Source organism: Rhinoraja longicauda, chromosome 21 (genome assembly GCF_053455715.1).
Source record: "Rhinoraja longicauda isolate Sanriku21f chromosome 21, sRhiLon1.1, whole genome shotgun sequence".
In the NCBI taxonomy this organism is placed as follows: Eukaryota; Metazoa; Chordata; class Chondrichthyes; order Rajiformes; family Arhynchobatidae; genus Rhinoraja; species Rhinoraja longicauda.
In genome coordinates this window covers 5,684,230-5,704,026 of record NC_135973.1, presented here as the reverse complement: position 1 = coordinate 5,704,026, position 19,797 = coordinate 5,684,230, and the positions used below count along the sequence as shown (strand labels likewise).

Sequence of the window (19,797 nt, the reverse complement as noted above, 5' to 3'; positions counted from 1 at the left end):
GCTCAGAGAATCCTGGCAGTCAACAATATTGCACGTTTTAGAAGTGAAGGGCTCGTTTATCTTTCATCGGGGTTGAGTGTGGAAAAGGGGTGGGGGGTGGGGGGTGGGGTGAGAAGGATTAAGGAGTAGGGAGCGATCAGATTGTTACAATCCTCTTTCTCAAATCTAAAAACAAAATTTCAGTGGCTCTTTCCGGACATTAACGCGATCCTCCATTTTATTGCAGCAACTGATTACTGGAGGGCTTTAAAGTGTCATCGTTTAAAACAGTTTTACTTGGAAGTAGACCACCCCAGGTAAGGCCAGGAATTACTGGCGGCCATTGGCGCTTGTGTTGTGTTAGAACAACACGTTGATTGCAAAGTCGGTCGGTGTGCATGTACCAATAGGCTCGGAATTCAGCTGAAGGCAGTTTGTGTCCATTAATGCCAATCAGCTACGATAGGCACAAAATGCTGGAGTAACTCAGCGGGTCAGGCAGCATCTCTGGAGAGAAGGAATGAGGGACGTTTCGGGTCGAGACCGAAGTCACTCATACTTTCTCTCCAGAGATGCTGCCTGACCCGCTGAGTTACTCCAACATTTTGTGTGTACCTTCGCTTTAAACCAGCATCTGCAGTTCTTTCATACAAAATTAGCTACTTCTCCCGTTGAGAAGTCCCCCTGGCAAATCTGTTGTGGGGGGGGGAGGGGGGGGGGGGTGGCATTACCTCACAGCGCCCGAGACCCGGGTTAGATTCTGACCTCAGGCGCGCTGTCTGTGCGGAGTTTGCATGCTCTCCCCGTGACTTCCCACATCCCAAAGACGTGCGAGTTTGCAGGTTAATTGGCCCTCCGTAAATTGTCGCTAGTGGGTAGGATAGTGCTGTTGTACGGGGTCATCGTTGGTCAGTGCGGACGCGGCGAGCCGAAGGGCCTGTTTCCACGAGACATTTCGCTAAATCTGTGTCTCTAAAAGTCTAAAACGTGGGATCGCATAGCACTGCGTGAACGGGCGATCGATGGTGGGCCAAAGAGCCGTAACTCTAAACTAAACTCCGTTAATTAACCGTTTCGGTGGAGTATTGTCACCTTCAGTCCTAAAGTGATGCTCACCCACTTCAGTACTCCCCGTCTGTAGTCGTTTATCTTGTGAAACTTGCCCCAAAACGCCAATAACCCACAGACTGGTTGCCGTTTGCAGGCCTAGTGGACCTGAAGGCTTAGAAGACAGGATGGACTTTTTAAAAAAAATGGTCATTCAATAATTGGTAGACACAAAATGCCAGAGTAACTCAGCGGGACAGGCAGCATCTCTGAGAGAGAAGGAACAGGTGACGTTTCGGGTCGAGGCCCTTCTTCAGACCGAGAGTCGGGGGGGGGACTAGAGATATGGAATGGTACAAAGGGCTTGTCAGGTGTGAAAAGGACAGATCAAAACAGAAAGCAAGGGTGCAAGGCTTTTGCAAAGTGGTCCTTGAAACCGTGATGCCGCGGGGCAGATTGGAACACGGAACATTGGTTACCCTTGGTATTTTTGGATCATTTTTTTGGAAACAAAAAGTGATTTCCATGATATCAGATTATGATACCATGATATCAGAGCTTCAATCAAAAATGACGAGGCATTACCAGCATATGTTGTGTATGCCTCGAAACAGAGGAACATGGAAAATAGGTGCAGGAGTAGGCCATTCGGCCCTTCGAGCCAGCACCGCCATTCAATACGATCATGGCTGATCATCCAGAATTCCTGCCTTCACCCCATATCCCTTGATTCCATTAGCCCCAAAAGCTACATCTAACTCTTTCTCGAACACATCCAGTGAATTGGCCTCCACTGCCTTCTGTGGCAGAGAATTCCACAGATTCACAACTCTCTGGGTGTAAAGGTTTTTCCTCATCTCGGTCCTAAATGGCCTACCCCATATTCTTAAACTGTGTGATCCCCGGTTCGGGTCTCCCCCCAACATCGGGAACGTTTTTCCTGCGTCTAGCCTGTCCAATCCCTTAAGAATTTTAAGTGTTTCTATAAGACCCCCTCTCATCCTTCTAAATCCCAGTGAAACAATCCTCACAAACCAGTCGTCTAAAGGCCAGTGGAGACTTTAATTAAATACCGGGGCATGAGTTTAACACGGGAGGCATTGTTCCTGCTGTCTTTTACACGCCTGCATCTACTTTAGACTTGGTGATGCCTAATGCCCATTGCATTTCCTCCATTGTTACTTGTGTCTGAATAGATTTATTATTAATTATTTCCCCCGGTTTGAAAAAAAATTAAAAACTTTCTCAGAGTCTTTGATTTGTCCGTGTGTGCGTTTCAACCCGCACGGTCCCACTTGGAATGCAGACCGCCGATGAACTCACAGACACGGACACAGGGACGAGGGATTTGAAACCAGCCCGCTGCACTGAATATCAACCTAACAGCGTTTAATTAAAATAGTAATTGCGGCTTCAGGGGAAATCGGGAGGTTAATTAAAACGCAGTTAAGCATGATGACGAACTCGCGGTGTAAGCTGGTCGTTATAGTGACAGGCGCACACTATATTCTATGAATGCTGTCTGCCTTAAACACTGGCAATTGAAAACTCCTCTTGAAACAAGACCCACGACACGGCCTGGGTCCACTTCAACAGGTGGGACGTTCAGAGGCTCAGGCAAACGCAATGCCAGTGTGCCGCCTCCAGCCATTGGCATTTTGAACAATTTTGCACATTAATTGAACATCACGGCCAGACTTTGGTGGTACAAGGCAGCATTGCAGACAGATGACGCACAGCGCTGGAGCCACTCGAGAGGGTCAGGTGGCATGTGTAGGAGAGGAACTGCAGATGCCGGGTTTACACCGAAGATAGACACAAAGTGCTGGAGTAACTCAACGGGACAGGCAGCGTCTCTGGAAGAGAAGGAATGGGTGTCGTTACGGGTCTGAAGAAGGGTCTCGACCCGAAACGTCACCCAATTCGGTGACAATTCGGGATGAGACCCTTCTTCAGACCCGTAACGTCACCCATTCCTTTTCTCCAGAGATGCTGGCTGTCCGGTTGAGTTGCTCCAGCATCTTGGGTCAGGCAGCATCTCTGGAGAACGTGGAGAGGTGACGTTTCAGATCGGGACCCTGATTGTAGGGGATGTGGGGGAAGAAATCTGAAGACTCCCGAGACTAGTCTGAAGAAGGATCCCAACCCAAGTGATCACCTGTTCTCCAGAGATGCTGCCTGACCCGCTGGGTCCCTCCAGCTATTTGTGTCCTTTTGTGTATTAACCGGCATCTGCAGAACTTTGCTTCTGCCTCACAACTGAATGTTCACTTCAAAGAGCAGTGCATTTCGTGAGGAATTGAAGAATACAATGGGTTAAAAATTAAAAGGTGAAATGATTTTTGATTTGTTTTAAACAACGGGTTAAAACCAGTCCTGGAAAATGTTTTATTTGCTGAAACAATCTTCGCTTTGAATTCCACTAAAAATCAACGCTTTTAATGTCCCGAGGAGCCAGAGAAATCAAATAATTCTATGCTGAAACTTGAATGGATTTTCATCGCAAATGGACACATTTGTTCAATGGGCAAATGTTTGGTGCAGGCAACGTTTGCTGATGTTATTTGACACAAGTGCCAATAATATTTAATTTTAGAGGTATGTATTTTGAGGAAATAATTAGCAATGGGTCGAGGCTAAATGATCTTCAAGTGGGGGGAGAGCTGGTGAATCTTACACGGAGTCGGGCTTTAACGTTGACAGCTGTTCTACTGGGCCTGTTCAGCAGCCCAGTGTTTGGTGGCAAACACATTACCGATGCACACCGTGCTCCATCACAACCAAGAGCGTGCGCTGCCGATACCGACGTGGAACGCTGGAGTAACTCAGCGGGCAGGAAGGGCAGCGTCTCTGGAGGGAAGGAATGGGTCGAGACCTTCGCACCGAGGGGGCAGGTTGGAGAGGGGAAGACGAGAGAGAGAGAGAGAGAGAGAGAGAGAGAGAGAGACACCAGACGGGTAAGAGAGGTGTGAAAATGAGAGGGGACGAAGACGAAGGAAAATGTAGAATAGATCATCGCGCGGGAAGTGACTGCAGATGCTGGTGACAGACCAGTCTGTGGAAGGGTCTCGACCCGAAACGTCAACCCATCCCTCCTCTCCAGAGATGCTGCCGGGGGGACCTGCTGAGTTACTCCAGCTTTCTGGGTCTGTCTTTAGAATAGGTCATTGTTAGCGGGGAGGGGTGGGGAGGGGTGGGGTGGGGGGGGGGGGGGTGGGGTGGGGGGGGGGGGGGAGAAGGTGACAACGAGGCAATGTTACTGTCGTTCCTCGGACCTGGATTCGAGTGCGAGTGGTTGACATTTTCTCTGCGTGAGAGGCCTTACACGGATCACTGCAGTCGGCCTGCTGCTGTCCCCTGCAAGTGGCACGCTAAGGTTAGCTGTGATCAACTGTACAACACATACAACTATCTATGTACACTAAAAACAACGCGGAAATCTCCCCCTCCTTACTCGATTGTCAGCAATCTGCTCTCCATAGAAGGCATTCATTCGGCAGTGAATAAGTGCTCTCCAACAACACTGTCGCCACCCCGGGTCGAAAGACTGCTCACGATTCACTGTGAATTTACACCAGTCCGCCCCCTCGAGTTCGTCCGTCTCGGCAGCCACACGCGGAGCTCGATTCCCTCGCGATCTCCACGACCGGGTCTTGCTTCACGGCTGCTCAGAAAAGACTTCAACTTGGACACTTGATACACGACATGAATAGACCGTTTTGAAAACTGTACATAAAAGTTCTTCCCCCCCCCCCCCCCCCCACCCCACCCCACTCCCCCCCCCCAGTCCCAAGTCAACAAGGCTGGGCTACAGAGGGAAGCCATCTCCACCGTACAAAAATACAGGAATATACTGTCTCTTGTGAAGGTCTCGACTCTCTCTCTCTCTGTTCTCGACATGCTCTGTGCCTGGAGCGACCCGTCTCCACCCTGAATGGGAACCGGAGTCCAGCGTACAGTTGGAATCCGAGCCGACGATCGGTTGCACAGGGGCAGTGGGGAGAACGCCCAGCCTCACAGCCAAAGGCCACGTGTCCCGCCCGTCCGTACTATAAGTGCATGAAACGCGCTCTCCTCCTCCTGCCAGTGGGTTGTGATTGTAGATCGGCTAACCGTCTCCGAGCTTCCGGGCGCCGGCCGCCTGGCTTGGCTTCGCCGGCCCTGCTCCCGAGAAGCAGAGGCCTGTGGGCCAGGGGTTGGGAAGGTCATCATCTTCCCGGCGTGGTTCTCCGCCCGCTCGCTCGCTCGCTCGCTCGCTCCTCTCCATGTCTCGGACTGTTGTCCCGGCGGTTGGCACCGCGGCCCTAGCAGATGATGGGCACGCCGTCCGTGTTGAAGATCATGCCCGTGGTGGGCTCGTACGTGCCCGCCAGGTGGTACAAGTCTTCGCTGTCCTGGTACTTCTTGGTCTTCACCATCTGCTCGTACTGCTCCATGTTGACCACCTGGCACTTGTGTGAGATGGTCTGCACGTCATTCTCATCGATGTGTGACGACTGGTACAGGGCGCACTGATGGAGGGGGGCGAGAGAGAGAGAGAGAGAGAGAGAAAGGGGGAAGAAGGTGAGACAAACGTGGCCATGTTAGCCCCTGGTACCTGTAGAGTTCACGTTGGACAGGCCCTGCAATGGCAGGTTCACTGGCCTCTGCAAATTGCCCTTAGTGTGTGGGGACATGTGATCACACGGAACCGGTGTGAACGGGTTATCCATGATCGGCGTGGGCTCGGCTCGCTGCTCAGAACGCAACTTGGACGGTGAAAATGTCGCCAAAAGCTGTACTTTCGCTTGGACAGTGGTACAACTGGTGATGTCTGGGAGGTAAGTGTGGGTGGGACGGTGGTGGGACGTGAGATGGTGGGGGTGTGGGTGGGTGGGGTGAGGGTGGGGTGTGAAATGATGGGTGGGGTGTGGGTGGATGTGGGTGTGGATGTGGGTGGGTGTGTGTGGGACTGTGGGTGGGAGTGTGGGTGGATGTGGGTGGGAGTGTGGGTGGATGTGGGTGGGAGTGTGGGTGGGAGTGTGGGTGGATGTGGGTGGGAGTGTGGGTGGATGTGTGGGTGGGAGTGTGGGTGGATGTGTGGGTGGGAGTGTGGGTGGAAGTGTGGGTGGGAGTGTGGGTGGGAGTGTGAGTGGGAGGTAAGTGTGGGTGGGAGTGTGAGTGGGAGGTAAGTGTGGGTGGGAGTGTGGGTGGGAGTTAAGTGTGGGTGGGAGGTAAGATGGTGGGACGCGAGATGGTGGGAGGTGGGTGGGACTGTTGGTGGGACTGTTGGTGGGACTGTGGGTGGGGTGTGGGTGGGGTGGGGGTGCGGGTGGGGTGGGGGTGCGGGTGGGGTGTGGGTGGGACATGGGTGAGAGTGTGGGTGGTTGTGGGTGTGGGTGGGGTGTGGGTGGATGTGGGTGGGGTGTGGGTGGGGTGACGGTGGGGTGTGGGTGGATGTGGGTGGGGTGTGGGTGGGGGTGTGGATGGATGTGGGTGGGGTGACGGTGGGGTGTGGGTGGATGTGGGTGGGGTGACGGTGGGGGTGTGGGTGGATGTGGGTGGGACGGTGGGGTGTGGGTGGGACGTGGGTGGGACATGGGTGAGAGTGTGGGTGGTTGTGGGTGTGGGTGGGGTGACGGTGGGGTGTGGGTGGATGTGGGTGGGACGGTGGGCCGGGCCACAGGGGTTGTCCACAGACTCACCTTCCCATCGTTGAGGTTTTTGACCAGGTTGGTCTCCTCTGGGTGGTAGAACCACTTGACCCTGACCACCATGTTGTTGCCCCAGGACTCCCACATGCTCTGGATGCGGCCGATGTAGGGCAGGTTGGGGCGGCCGGCCGACAGGAAGACAGCACAGTCTCCCAGGCGGATCACCTCCTTGCCTCGGACGATGGCCTTGTAGAAGAGCTTCTTGGCTTTCCCCTTCATCCCCCGCCTCTGCACAGAGAGGAACAATGTTTAGTCGTTGCCCGCCACCCACTGTGGAACGGCACGAAGCGCCACCTCGCCATTCAATCGCAGGCCGCCGAGGCACGAACGCAAAAGGCACGCGTCACCTGCAGACGAGGAAACGCCAACGCTTTTTGTTTTTCACAAAGTAAAGGCACAGAGTGCTGGAGTAACTCGGCGGGTCAGGCAGCATCTCTGGAGGAAATGGAGTAGGGGACGTTTCGGGTCGAGACCCTTCCTCAGCTGCCACAGGGCCTTTTTCCGTGCTGTATGTCTAAGCTAAACTAAATTGAGAGATGACGTTACAGATTCAGGTTCTGAAGAAGTGTCCCGGCCAGAAACGTCAACTGTCCACCTGCAGGAAGGGAACTGCAGACGCTGGTTGACACCGAAGACAAGACACAAAACGCTGGAGTAACTCAGCGGGACAGGCAGCGTCTCTGGAGAGAAGGAATGGATTGGGTGGCGTTTCGGGTCGAGACCCTTCTTCAGACCGAGAGTCAGAGCCGAGAGAGGGAGACACGGAGATAAGGAAGGGTAAGGTGTGAAAACGAGACATCAAAAGGGATGCGGTTCGAGGGTGATGTAGAATAGATCATTGTTAGTTAGGAGAAGTATACAGAGATAACATTTAATCAGGGGGACACAGTCAGACTGGTGGGAGAACTGGGAAGGGGAGGGGGGGGGGGGGGAGAGAGAGGGAAAGCAAAGGTTACTGGAAGTTAGAGAAGTCAATGTTCATACCGCTGGGGTGTAAGCTGCCCTGGCGAAATATGCAATTAAACGCAGTTTGCTTGTGAAAATGGACACTGCCTTGCAGACAGTTTGGTCGACGATCAGTAATTATCAGGCAGCCTCGCCAATCAAACACGCTCCGTCACTTAACGGGTCACCATGGCAACATGGCCAACTCTGAACAGGACGGCCAGCACGATTGATCAAGACCCTGTTCAATAAGCAGCTGGTGGAGCGGCTGCCTCACAGCGCGCCAGAGACCCTGGTTCGAACCCGACCTTGGGTGCTGGCTGTGTGGAGTTTGCACGCTCTCCCCGTGACTGGGCGGGCTTCTCCCCCCCGAGTGCTCCGATTTACTCTCCCACATCCCGACGATTTGCGGGTGAATTGGCCCCCTTCAACCAGGGGCTGGGAGTGGATGAGAAAGTGGGAGGACATTGAACGAGGGTCGCTGTGGACACGGTGGGCCGAAGGGCCTGTTACCAAGCCACGTCTCCAAAACTAAGCTAAGCCTAAACCGAACACTTTGACAACTTTTGATCGTAGGTTGATTGGCTTGGCAAATGTATGAATTGTCCCTAGTGGGTGTAGGATGGTGTTAATGTGCGGGGATCGCTGGGCAGCACGGACCCGGTGGGCCGAAGGGCCTGTTTCCGCGCTGTGTCTCTGAACCAAACTAAAACGTTTTCCTCCTGGGATAAATAAAGTTCTATCGTATCGCATCGTTCAGTGAGGTCACAGATAGTAAATAGGTTGTTGAAGAGTATTTACTTGCGTGGGTTTGCCGAACCACTTCCAGAGTTGGCGTGCGGGCAGGAAGGCGGCGATCTTGGGACGGTTCTCCACGGAGGGAAGGCGTTGGCGCTTGGCCAGCTCCTTGGTGGTGGGCAGGTGCACGGCCTCCCGCTTCTTGGCCTTGCCCGTGTCGTTGCCCGCCTGCTTCTTGCGCTGCTGGGCCGCGGGCAGCGCCGGGCACTGGGGCCGCGGGTCGGGGGGCTTCGGCTGCACCGCGCCCACGCTGGGCCGGTAGACCCCCGGCTCCTCGTCCGAGCTGCAGGAGGAGTCCTCGTCGGTGGTGGTGGAGGAGGCGGAGGAGGAGGAGCTGGACGAGGAGGAGGAGGAGGAGGAGGAGGAGGAGGACGAGGAGGAGGTGGACGCGGGCGACGATGCCCGCGAGCTGGCCGCGCTGCTGCTGCTCGCCCGAGCCTGCCCTCCATCTTTGCCCCCCTTGTCCTCCGCATCAGACTCCGGGCTGCTGCTGCTACTGCTACTGCTCCCACCACTCTCCTCCTTCTCCTTCTCCTTGCTCTTCAGCTTGGTCATGGCGTCCGGGCCGCCGCTCAGTGGCCCCCCAGCGTAGGCCACCCCCATGATGGGCTCCTTCTTGGCCGCTTTAGTCCTGGAGGGTTTCTGCTTGGCCTCGCTGCCTGCCACCACCACCACCACCGCTGGGTAGGGCAGGGCGTGGGCCTCCACCTTCTGCTCTTCCATCATCATGGCTTTGGTCTTCTTGGTCTTGGGGGACATCACCCCTTCGTGGTCGAGCTTGACGAGGACCTCCGACTCCAGCGGCTTCCTCGGCCCCTTCCCAAAGTCGGCGGGCTCCTCTTCCGCCTTCCTGCCCTTCTTGGTCTTCCCTCGGGCAGCGGTGGTCTCGGGGTTGGCCGGGGGAGCAGCCACATCTCCGTACGTCTCCGTTCCCAGCGGGATGGGGAAGGCGGGAGGTTGCTGCGCGTCGGGCATCCGGTTCACCTTCCCTTTGGCCACTTTCCGCTTCTTCTCCCTCATGGCCCAGCTTGAAGCCCCCGCCGCACTCCCCTTCTGCAGGCCCCCCCTCACGGGCCTGCTGCCTTGCGTGCTTGGACCCTGTGCTCCGCTCTGTCCCTCTGCCAGGCCAGGAACGTCAGCCTGCTCCGCTGCACAGTCTGTCCCTGAAGGGAATACAAGCAGAGGGGGGAAACATAATCTCAATTATTGCAATTTACTTTCTTCCGGGATGGGCACAGGCCCTTCGGCCCGACTTGCCCACACCGACCAACATGCCCCATCTACACTCATCCCACCTGCCTGCGTTTGCCCCATACCCCTCTAAACCTGTCCTATCCATGTACCTGTGTAAATGTTTCTTAAACATAGTCTCTGCGATAGTCCCCGCCTCAACTACCTCCTCTGGCAGCTCGTTCCATACACCCACCACCCTCTTTGTGAAAAAAGGTTTCAATTAAATCTTTCGCCCCCTCACCTTGAACCTATGTCCTCTGCTTCTCGATCCCCCCTGCTCTGGGTAAGAGACTCTGTGTCGATCTATTCCTCGCATTCTTTTTTCCCCCGATACAGTGGTCCTAAGACAGTGGGCGCCGGATTCAACAACAGCTTCTTTCCATCAACTCTTTGTTACTGTGAACACCGACCGGCACGGTGGCGCAGCTGAGGTAGAGCTGAGGCCGCCTCACGGCGCCAGAGACACGGGCACCACCCTGACCCCACCCGCTGTCCCTGTGGAGTTTGCACGCCCCCCTCTGTGGGTCCTCTGGTTTCCTCCCCACATCCCAACGGCCTGCGGGATTGGAGGTGTACGTAGCCCCTGTTAAAGTGCGCAGGGAGTGGATGCCGAAAGTGGGATAACGTAGAACTAGAGTGAAGGCCCGATCGATGGTCGGTGAGGACTTGCTGGGCCGAAGAAGAGTCTGTATCTGTAAAACTGCATCTGTGAGACTAGAACTCAAACAGCATTAACCTCAACCACGAACTGCGATGGACTGTGTTTGGTAGCACCCGTGGAGTTTGGGTTTTATTTCCGCTGGCACCGCGGTTATTGATTTATTACGTTTATTATATATTATCTATGAGTTGACTGATCGGGCCAGTTTTGAATTGAATTGAACTGAATAAATGTCATCAGCCAAGCATGTGCACACACAAGGAATGTGCCTTGGTGCTCCGCTCACAAGTAACGGCACAACACGCAGCGGACAGTTACGAATGAAACATTGTCATTTAAACATGTGATGAATGAAATAAGATACCAGAACCACAGGAGGCTGGTTGTTTGGTAGAGCTAGTGCTCCCTGGAGAAAAGCTGCTGCAAGTAAGCATGTCACAGTTCCATCGTCAATACACATTACATAGAAACATAGAAAATAGGTGCAGGAGTAGGCCATTCGGCCCTTCGAGCCTGCACCGCCATTCAATGTGATCATGGCTGATCATCAAACTCAGCATCCCGTACCTGCCTTCTCTCCATACCCCCTGATCCCTTTAGCCACAAGGGCCACATCTAACTCCCTCTTAAATATAGCCAATGAACTGGCCTCAACTACCTTCTGTGGCAGAGAATTCCACAGATTCACCACCCTCTGTGTGAAAAAAAACGTTCTCATCTCGGTCCTAAAAGACTTCCCCCTTATCCTTAAACTGTGACCCCTTGTTCTGGACTTCCCCAACATCGGGAACAATCTTCCCGCATCTAGCCTGTCCAACCCCTTAAGAATTTTGTAAGTTTCTATAAGATCCCCCCTCAATCTTCTAAATTCCAGCGAGTACAAGCCCAGTCTATCCAGTCTTTCTTCATATGAAAGTCCTGCCATCCCAGGGATCAATCTGGTGAACCTTCTCTGTACTCCCTCTATGGCAAAAATGACAATGAGACACCCCTCAATCCTGCCACCTCCGACAACACAAAAACTCCGTAGTTGTGCACCACGAAGGGCGAGATGGTTTCCTGGAGGACAATATCCAGTTCAGTTCAGTTCGTTGTCACGTGTGTCGAGGTACAGTGGAAAGCCTTCGTCGCGTGCGCTCCAGTCTGCGGAAGGACAGTGCGTGCGTGCGTGCGTGCGTGCGTGCGTACGTGATTGACCTCCAGTCTCCAAGCATCACTGACTTTCTCTTTCACACAGGCACGTGGGAATGATGTTGGAATTGGATACTCCAGCATGCCGCCCCAGCGGCCTATTTCTACACACTCTCTGTATCAGTGGGGGACAGTACTCAGGCAAGGCAATACTTTACCAAACTGTTTGCCAACAAACGAAATTTCACTGTACGTTTGTAGGGCCCTAGTGAGACCGCACCTGGAGTACTGTGTGCAGTTTTGGTCTCCAAATTTGAGGAAGGATATTCTTGCTATTGAGGGCGTGCAGCGTAGGTTTACTAGGTTAATTCCTGGAATGGCGGGACTGTCGTATGTTGAAAGACTGGAGCGGCTAGGCTTGTATACACTGGAATTTAGAAGGATGAGAGGAGATCTTATCGAAACGTATAAGATTATTAAGGGGTTGGACACGTTAGAGGCAGGAAACATGTTCCCAATGTTGGGGGAGTCCAGAACCAGGGGCCACAGTTTAAGAATAAGGGGTAGGCCATTTAGAACTGAAGTGAGGAAAAACTTTATCAGTCAGAGAGTTGTAAATCTGTGGAATTCTCTGCCTCAGAAGGCAGTGGAGGCCAATTCTCTGAATGCATTCAAGAGAGAGCTGGATAGAGCTCTTAAGGATAGCGGAGTCAGGGGGTATGGGGAGAAGGCAGGAACGGGGTACTGATTGAGAATGATCAGCCATGATCACATTGAATGGCGGTGCTGGCTCGAAGGGCCGAATGGCCTCCTCCTGCACCTATTGTCTATTGGCTATTGTCTACATGTGACAATAAAAAACCATATTTTGCTTGGGCAGCTCACACCCCAGCGGTAAGAACATTGACTTCTCCAACTTCCCTCTCTCTCCATCCCTCCCCCTTCCCAGTTCTCCGACCAGTCTGACTGTCACCGACTACATTTGACCTCTGTTGGCTTTGTTGTTCTTACCTTCTCCCAGCCAACAATGATCTCATCTACATTTTCCTTGATCGCCATCCCCTTTGCCCTGGTCTCACACCTCACACTTCCTTACCTATGTATCCCCCCCCCCCCCTCCCCTGGCATCAGTCTGAAGAAGGGTCTCGACCCGATACTTCGCCCATTCCTTCTCTCCCGAGACGCTGCCTGTCCCGCTGAGTTACTCCAGCACTTTGTGTCTATCTTCGGTTTAAACCAGCGTCTGCAGTTCCTTCCTGCACGTAATCACTGGCCAGTGGAAGCGGAGGGAATGGAGGGGTGTGGGTCACATACAGGCAGGTGAGATCGCTTTAACTTGGCATCAGGTTCAGCACAAACATTGCGGGCCGAAGGGCCCGTTCCTGTGCCGTACCGTTCTATGTTCCATCACTAAAGGATGGATCATTGGTCAGCTTTCCTGCACAGGTCCACCACCGGTTTTCCGGCAACCCCTTGGTTCCACAGCCTATCGGTTTTGCCGGACCGACCGAGGTCACGGCCTTGGAGGGGCCGAGCTACCGGCCGCAAAATGGGCCATGGAAGTCGGCGATGGGAACGGATCTGCCGGCTGCAGCCGGGCCGGAGTTCCAGAGACCTGGCCCCAGCGGGCAAGTTCCACCCGCCGATCGGCTGCAGAAGTCCCCGTGAGGTCGAGATCGGCCGCCTCACCTTTTCGGAGGGACTTCCAGGGGGGGATTTCAGGTGCGCCCTCTCGGAACTTTGTCCGGATTAAAGTCGCCAGAGAATCACTGGCGTACCTGTATCTCGGCCAAGCCTTGCGCGGTGGCGCAGCGGTAGAGTTGCTGCCTCACAGCATCGGGGACCCGGGTTCCATCCCGACCGCAGGTGCTGACTGTACGGAGCTTGTACGTTCTCCCTGGGGGCCGCGTGGGTTTTGTCCGGGTGCCCGGGTCTCCACCTACACTCCAGGTATGTAGGTTGGCCTCGGTACAAATATAAATTTGGCCCTCGTGTGCGTAAGAGCGCAAGTGTGCGGGGGGTCGCTGGGCGGGGCGGACTGGATGGGCCGAAGGGCCTGTTACCGCCCTGTATCTCTCAACCAAACTAAATCAAGGGAAATAGACACACAATGCTGGAGTAACTCAGCGGGTCAGGCAGCATCTCTGGAGAGAAGGAATGGGTGACGTTTCGGGTCAAGGCCCTTCTTCAGACTGTCCGAAGAATGATCTCAACCCGAAATGTCACCCATTCCTCCCTTCTCTCCAGAGCTGCTGCCTGACCCGCTGAGTTACTCCAGCATTGTGTGTTTACCTTCGATTTTAACCAGCATTTATCCCCCAGAGATCAAGGGGGGCCTGGTCGAGGAGCATCTTACCGAGCGTCCCTTTGCTGGGGGTCTTCCTGCCACGGCCTTTGGCTTTGGTTGCCGGGGTGTTGCCGAGGGCCTCCTTGGTCTCGGTGGAGTCTCGGCTGGACTTCCTGCTCTGCCTCTTGGTGTCGGGCAGCAGCAGGGCTGGCGATGGCTCGGCACCTGTCAAGAGGAAGCCAGTCTCTGAATCAGACACTGACAGACATAGCACTTTTAACATGTGTGCTACTCATGACGGCACAAGATGCAACGGCTGGCTCGATTGCAAACGTGTGTGGCCTTCCCACTGGTTGGACAGCACGCAAATAAAGCTGTTCACTGTACCTCAGTACACCTGACAATAAACTACACTACCTCAGTACACCTGACAATAAACTACACTACCTCAGTACACCTGACAATAAACTACACTACCTCAGTACACGTGACAATAAACTACACTACCTCAGTACACCTGACAATAAACTACACTACCTCAGTACACCTGACAATAAACTACACTAATGTTCAAAAACAGATTCTGGGGAGTGACCAGGATGGGGAAGATAGTTTCACAGCCCAGCTCTCTCTCTCTTTCTCTCTCTCTCTCTACCCCTCTCTGTTTACTTCACTCTCTGCCTCTCTCCCTACTCTCTCTACCTGCCACTCTTACCTCTCTCTACCTCTCTCTCTCTCTACCTCTCTCTCTACCTCTCTTTACTTCTCCCTCGACCTCTCTCTCTTTTCTTCTCTTATCTACTCTCTCTCTCTACACCTCTTTCCCCTTCTCTCTTCCCCCTCTCCCTCTCTCTCACTCTACCTCTCTCCACCTCTCTTTCTCCCTCACTCCCCCCCTCTCTCCCTCCCTCACTCTCTCCCTCCCTCACTCTCTCCCCCTCTCTCCCTCCCTCACTCTTTCCCTCTCTCTCCCCCTCTCTTTCTCTCCTTCTCTCTCTCTCCCTCTCTCTCGGGAGTTCAATATTCACTTTCACGGGACACAGTTGCGAACTAACAGGTCAGTTATGAGGATCGCCCCTCGTGATGGTGAAGAGCATGCTAGCCGCTGTCTGGGGTGCTGCTGGTCATTGCCTGGGGTGCTGCTGGTCATTGCCTGGGGTGCTGCTGGCCATTGCCTGGTGTGCTGCTGGCCATCGCCTGGGGTGCTGCTGGTCATTGCCTGGGGTGCTGCTGGCCATCGCCTGGGGTGCTGCTGGTCATTGCCTGGGGTGCTGCTAGCCACTGCCTGGGGTGTTGCTGGCCATTGCCTGGGGTGCTGCTGGCCACTGCCTGGGGTGGCGGTGAAATCACTTGGAGGTTTTCTTTTTTTGAGGCCCCAAAGTATAACATGAGAGTGCGAGAAGCAAGGGGGAAGATTGAGGACACTTCATCTAGAACGTGGAAACGATGTGGGCCTATTACCACCACTGGCTTTCCGGCACCCTTGCGCCCAGAGCTTTGCTGGACTATCCGCTTTGCCGGGGCGACAGGGGGTCACGGCCTGGGTGAGGAGTCCACCGGTACTGGAACGTTCCGCCTCGCGTGCCGAGGGGCTGAGATACCCACCCGCAAAGTCGGATAAGGGGATGGGTCTGCAGGCTCCGGCCGGGCCGGAGGTCCAGAGTCCCGGCCGCAGGGTTCCATCGGTCAACATCTCCGCCTTAAAGACACCCAGTGACCTGGTCTCCACAGTTCCACACGCCAACAACCTCCACAGATTCAGGTGCCAGGGGTTACAGGGAGAAGGCAGGAGAGTGGGGTTAGGAGGGAGAGATAGATCAGCCATGATTGGATGGCGGAGTGGACTTGATGGGCCGATGGGCCTAAGTCTGGAATTTAGAAGGATGAGAGGAGATCTTATCGAAACGTATAAGATTATTAAGGGGTTGGACACGTTGGAGGCAGGAAACATGTTCCCAATGTTGGGGGGAGTCCAGAACCAGGGGCCACAGTTTAAGATTAAGGTGTAGGCCATTTAGAACTGAGATGAGGAAAAACTTTTTCAGTCAGAGAGTTGTGAATCTGTGGAATTCTCTGCCTCAGAAGGCAGTGGAGGCCAATTCTCTGAATGCATTCAAGAGAGAGCTGGATAGAGCTCTTAAGGATAGTGGAGTCAGGGGGTATGGGGAGAAGGCAGGAACGGGGTACTGATTGAGAATGATCAGCCATGATCACATTGAATGGCGGTGCTGGCTCGAAGGGCCGAATGGCCTCCTCCTGCACCTGTTGTCTATTATCTGCTCCTATCACTTGCGGCCTTATGACCGTAGTCACCCGCCATAGTCTGTGGCTGTGAAGGGCTGCGGTTTGCACTGAGGCCGTTGGGTTTACGTACATTGAATCTTGTAGTCCGGGGGCAGCAGGCGGACGTGCGAGATGGGAATGCGCCCAGTGTCTCCGTCGTCAAACTCCACCGTGATGAGATCCTCGTCTTCGCCAGGGTCCGGACTGCCTGAGGAGAGCAGAGAAACAGAGGGGGGGGGGGGGGGGGAGAGACAGGGTTAGGAGCAAAGTGAGGCTTTGAATGGACTGCTGGGCACGGTGGTGCAGCGGGTAGAGCTGCTGCCTCACAGCGCCAGAGACCCGGCTACCATCCCGACGCGGGTTTCCAATCGTCTTGATCTCTACTCCCTGGCGTTTGAGGCCCTCTGAGGGGGCGCTGTGAACTGTTTATGTATGTGCTGTTATGTATGTGTGCCATTGTATGTTCGTTTCTTAGTACCTGAACTGATGTACAGCACTTTGGTCAACGTGGGTTGTTTTTAAATATGCTATACAAATAAAATTGACTTGACTTGATTTGAGTTCATTTCTTTGTGAGGGTGTTTGCAGTCGTGGTCTTAAATGCTGAAATACTCAGCTCCCCAGCATGCCTCTGAACACAACCTTACTCCCATTATTCCTTTGACCATGTTAAAATGTGTTTTGTGTGCTCTGCTGCTTTTTATTGGTATGACTGTATGGCAAAGCAAATTCCTCGTATGTTGCAAAACATACTTGGTTAATAAAGTGCGATTATGATTATGATCTGTAGGTTGAGCAGGCTGGGTCTCTATTCCCTGGAGCGCAGGAGGATGAGGGGCGATCTTATAGAGGTGTATTAAATCATGAGAGGAATAGGTCAGGTTGATGCACAAAGAGTCTCTTGCCCAGAGTTGGGGAATCGAGGACCAGAGGGCATAGGTTTAAGGTGATCGGAATCTGAGGGGTAACATTTTCACTCAGAGGGTGGCGGGCGTATGGAACGAGCTGAGCTGCCAGAGGAGGTCTGAAGAAGGGTCTCGACCCGAAACGTCACCCATTCCTTCTCCCCTGAGATGCTGCCTGTCCCGCTGAGTTACTCCAGCATTTTGTGTCCGTCAGATGAGGTAGTTGAGGCAGGGACTGTCACAACGTTTAAGAAACAGTCAGACATGTACGTGGATAGGACGGGTTTATAGGGGTATGGGCCAAACGCAGGCAAGTGGGACTAGTACAGATGGGGTATCTTGGGCCGAAGGGCCTGATTCCGCACTACATGACTCTGTACACTGCGTGTGGCTCGGTTGTAAAGATGTACAGTATTTCCGCTGAATGGTTGGCACGCAACAAAAGCTTTTCACTGTACCTCAGTGCAGGTGGCAGTGAACTGAACTCAACGCAACACCTCTCCCCTGTTGTGATCGGGCAACATGTTGGGAATCCTGGGGCAGGGACTGAGATGATGAGCCTGTGTGCTTTGTGTAGACCTTTGCAGGCTGCTCTCAATACATGGCCACCCCATTCCAAGGTAGGATGTGTGGCAAATAGGGTATTAGCTGGGGTACAGACAGGGGGCGTAGCCTGGGCTGCCTCCACTCACAAGCTCACAGGTTATAGGAGTAGAATTAGGCCATTCGGCCCATCGCGTCTACCCCGCCATTCAATCATGGCCGATTCCTGCCTCCTCATCCCATTTTCCTGCCTTCTCCCCATGACCCTTGACACCCGTTCTAATCAAGGATTTGTCCATCTCTGCCTTAAACACATCCACTGACTTGGTTTCTATGTGACCAATGTCACCATTCTCTGCAGCCAACTGCAAGGCTTGGTTTTGAATGAATGAATGGAGTCATAGAGTGATACATCGTGGAAACAGGCCCTTCGGCCCAACTCGCCCACACCGGCCAACATGTCCCAGCTACACTAGTCCCACCTGCCTGCGTTTGGCCCATATCCCTCCAAACCTTGTCCTATCCATGTACCTGTCTAACTGTTTCTTAAACGTTGGGATAGTCTCAGCCTCAACTATCTCCCTGTGTCCCCTGGCAGCTTGTTACATAATGAATGATGCTCTCCATAATAAATGAATGATACCTTATTGTCACCGAGGTGCAGTGAAATGCTTTTCAACCTTCCGCCTACAACCCAGGCAGACTTTTAGTTTAGTTTAGTTTAGAGATACAGCACGAAAACAGGCCCTTCGGCCCACCGAGTCCGCGCCGACCAGCGATCCCCGCACACTAACACCACCCTACGCACACTAGGGACAATTTACACTTACATCCAAGCCAATTAACCTACAAACCTGCACATCTTTGAAGTGTGGGAGGAGACCGAAGATTTCAGAGGGAACCCACATGGGTCACGGGGAGAACGTACAAACTCCGTACAGACGGCGCCCGTAGTCGGGATCGAACCCGGGTCTCCGGCGCTGCAAGGCAGCAACTCTACCGCTGCGCCACCGCGCCGCCCACGAGTGTCGGCCACACACTGACCAGGTTAGAAAAGTGCCGAACTGTCCCGTCTCCTGCCCGCCACTTGTAAAGGGGGGGGGGGGGGGGGGGGGGAGGGGGCAGGGCGGATCAGATTTATGAGGATAATTGAAGGAGAGCAGTTATCACAATGTCAGCGTGTTCCATGATGAATCTCCGAATCACATTCAAGAGCAGAGTGATAAATCTGCCTCGAAAGCAAATGTCTCGACGTGTGTGGAAAAAACCTACAAGCACTGAAGACCTCCCTGTCAGTTTTAGGGGCCAATTAACCATTTTCGTCACCGCGTTAAGTGCCAGTTCCTTAAATGCTGATTTACTGCCATCGATGGGGTTGGATCAAAGGTTATGGAGCAACTGGGAGAAAAGAACTGCCCCAGAAGAGGAGCCCTTCTCTAATGTGCGATTCATTGTAACACAAATACATCATCCGACGGGTTAAGTAAGTGCTGAACACAGGGATATTAAAGCGAATGCTAATTTATTTTTGTATTTCACAAGAACCTCAGTCAATGGAGTCGTGGTGATGCAGTGTCCCTCCCAAGTGGCCGTTTATGGGAGGTTACTCTTGGTCAAAGCAGCATCACCAATCTATTTTTCAGATGAGATATTAAAGGGAGTCTCCACCTTCTCTTTCAGATGGATTCAACAGTTGCATGGTAGCGTTTTATATTGGGGAAAAAAAACGCACTTCGATCCTGACCTCGGGTGCTACCAGTGAAGAGTTTGCACCCTGTCTGAGAACTTTAGTCATCGAGTGATACAGCGTGGAAGCAGGCCCTTCGGCCCAACTTTCCTGTGCCGGCCAACATGTCCCCAGCTGCACGAGTCCCACCAGCCATATCCCTCCAAACCTGTCCTATCCATGTACCTGTCTTAACTGCTTGTGAAACGTTGGGATAGTCCCTGCCTCAACCACCTCCTCTGGCAGCTCATTCCATACACCCGCCGCCCTTTAGACTTTAGAGGTACAGCGTGGAAGCAGGCCCTTCGGCCCGCGGAACCCGTGCCGACCAACGAGTTCTATCCGACCCGCCAGAGATTTTTACAGAAGCCAATTAACCTCCAAACCTGCACGGCTTTGGAGTGTGGGAGGAAACCGGAACACCCGGAGAAAACCCACGCAGGTCACGGGGAGAACGTGCAAGCTCCGCACAGACAGCGCCCGCAGTCGGGATGGAACCCGGGTCTCTGGCGCTGTGAGGCAACGACTCTACCTCTGCGCCACCGTGCAGGGGGTGACCGTGAGGG

General features: G+C 53.7%; 1 protein-coding gene across 5 annotated transcripts in view; it reads right to left on the bottom strand.

Annotated features, from left to right (window-relative positions):
• Positions 1–532: 532 nt before the first annotated feature.
• tnrc18 (trinucleotide repeat containing 18) overlaps positions 533–19,797 on the bottom strand; it is a 168,694-nt gene continuing 149,429 nt past the window's right edge. For 4 of the 5 annotated variants that reach the window (XM_078417645.1, XM_078417648.1, XM_078417646.1 and 1 more), the window contains exons 23-27: positions 16,149–16,265; positions 13,844–14,032; positions 8,466–9,625; positions 6,711–6,947; positions 533–5,537 (exon numbers count right to left, since the gene is read on the bottom strand). In XM_078417645.1, the coding sequence (XP_078273771.1) occupies positions 5,331–5,537; positions 6,711–6,947; positions 8,466–9,625; positions 13,844–14,032; positions 16,149–16,265 (1,910 nt within the window). In that variant the 3' untranslated portion in view covers positions 533–5,330. The remainder of the gene's footprint in view (positions 5,538–6,710; positions 6,948–8,465; positions 9,626–13,843; positions 14,033–16,148; positions 16,266–19,797) is intronic. The other variant, XM_078417649.1, reaches the window with a different exon arrangement.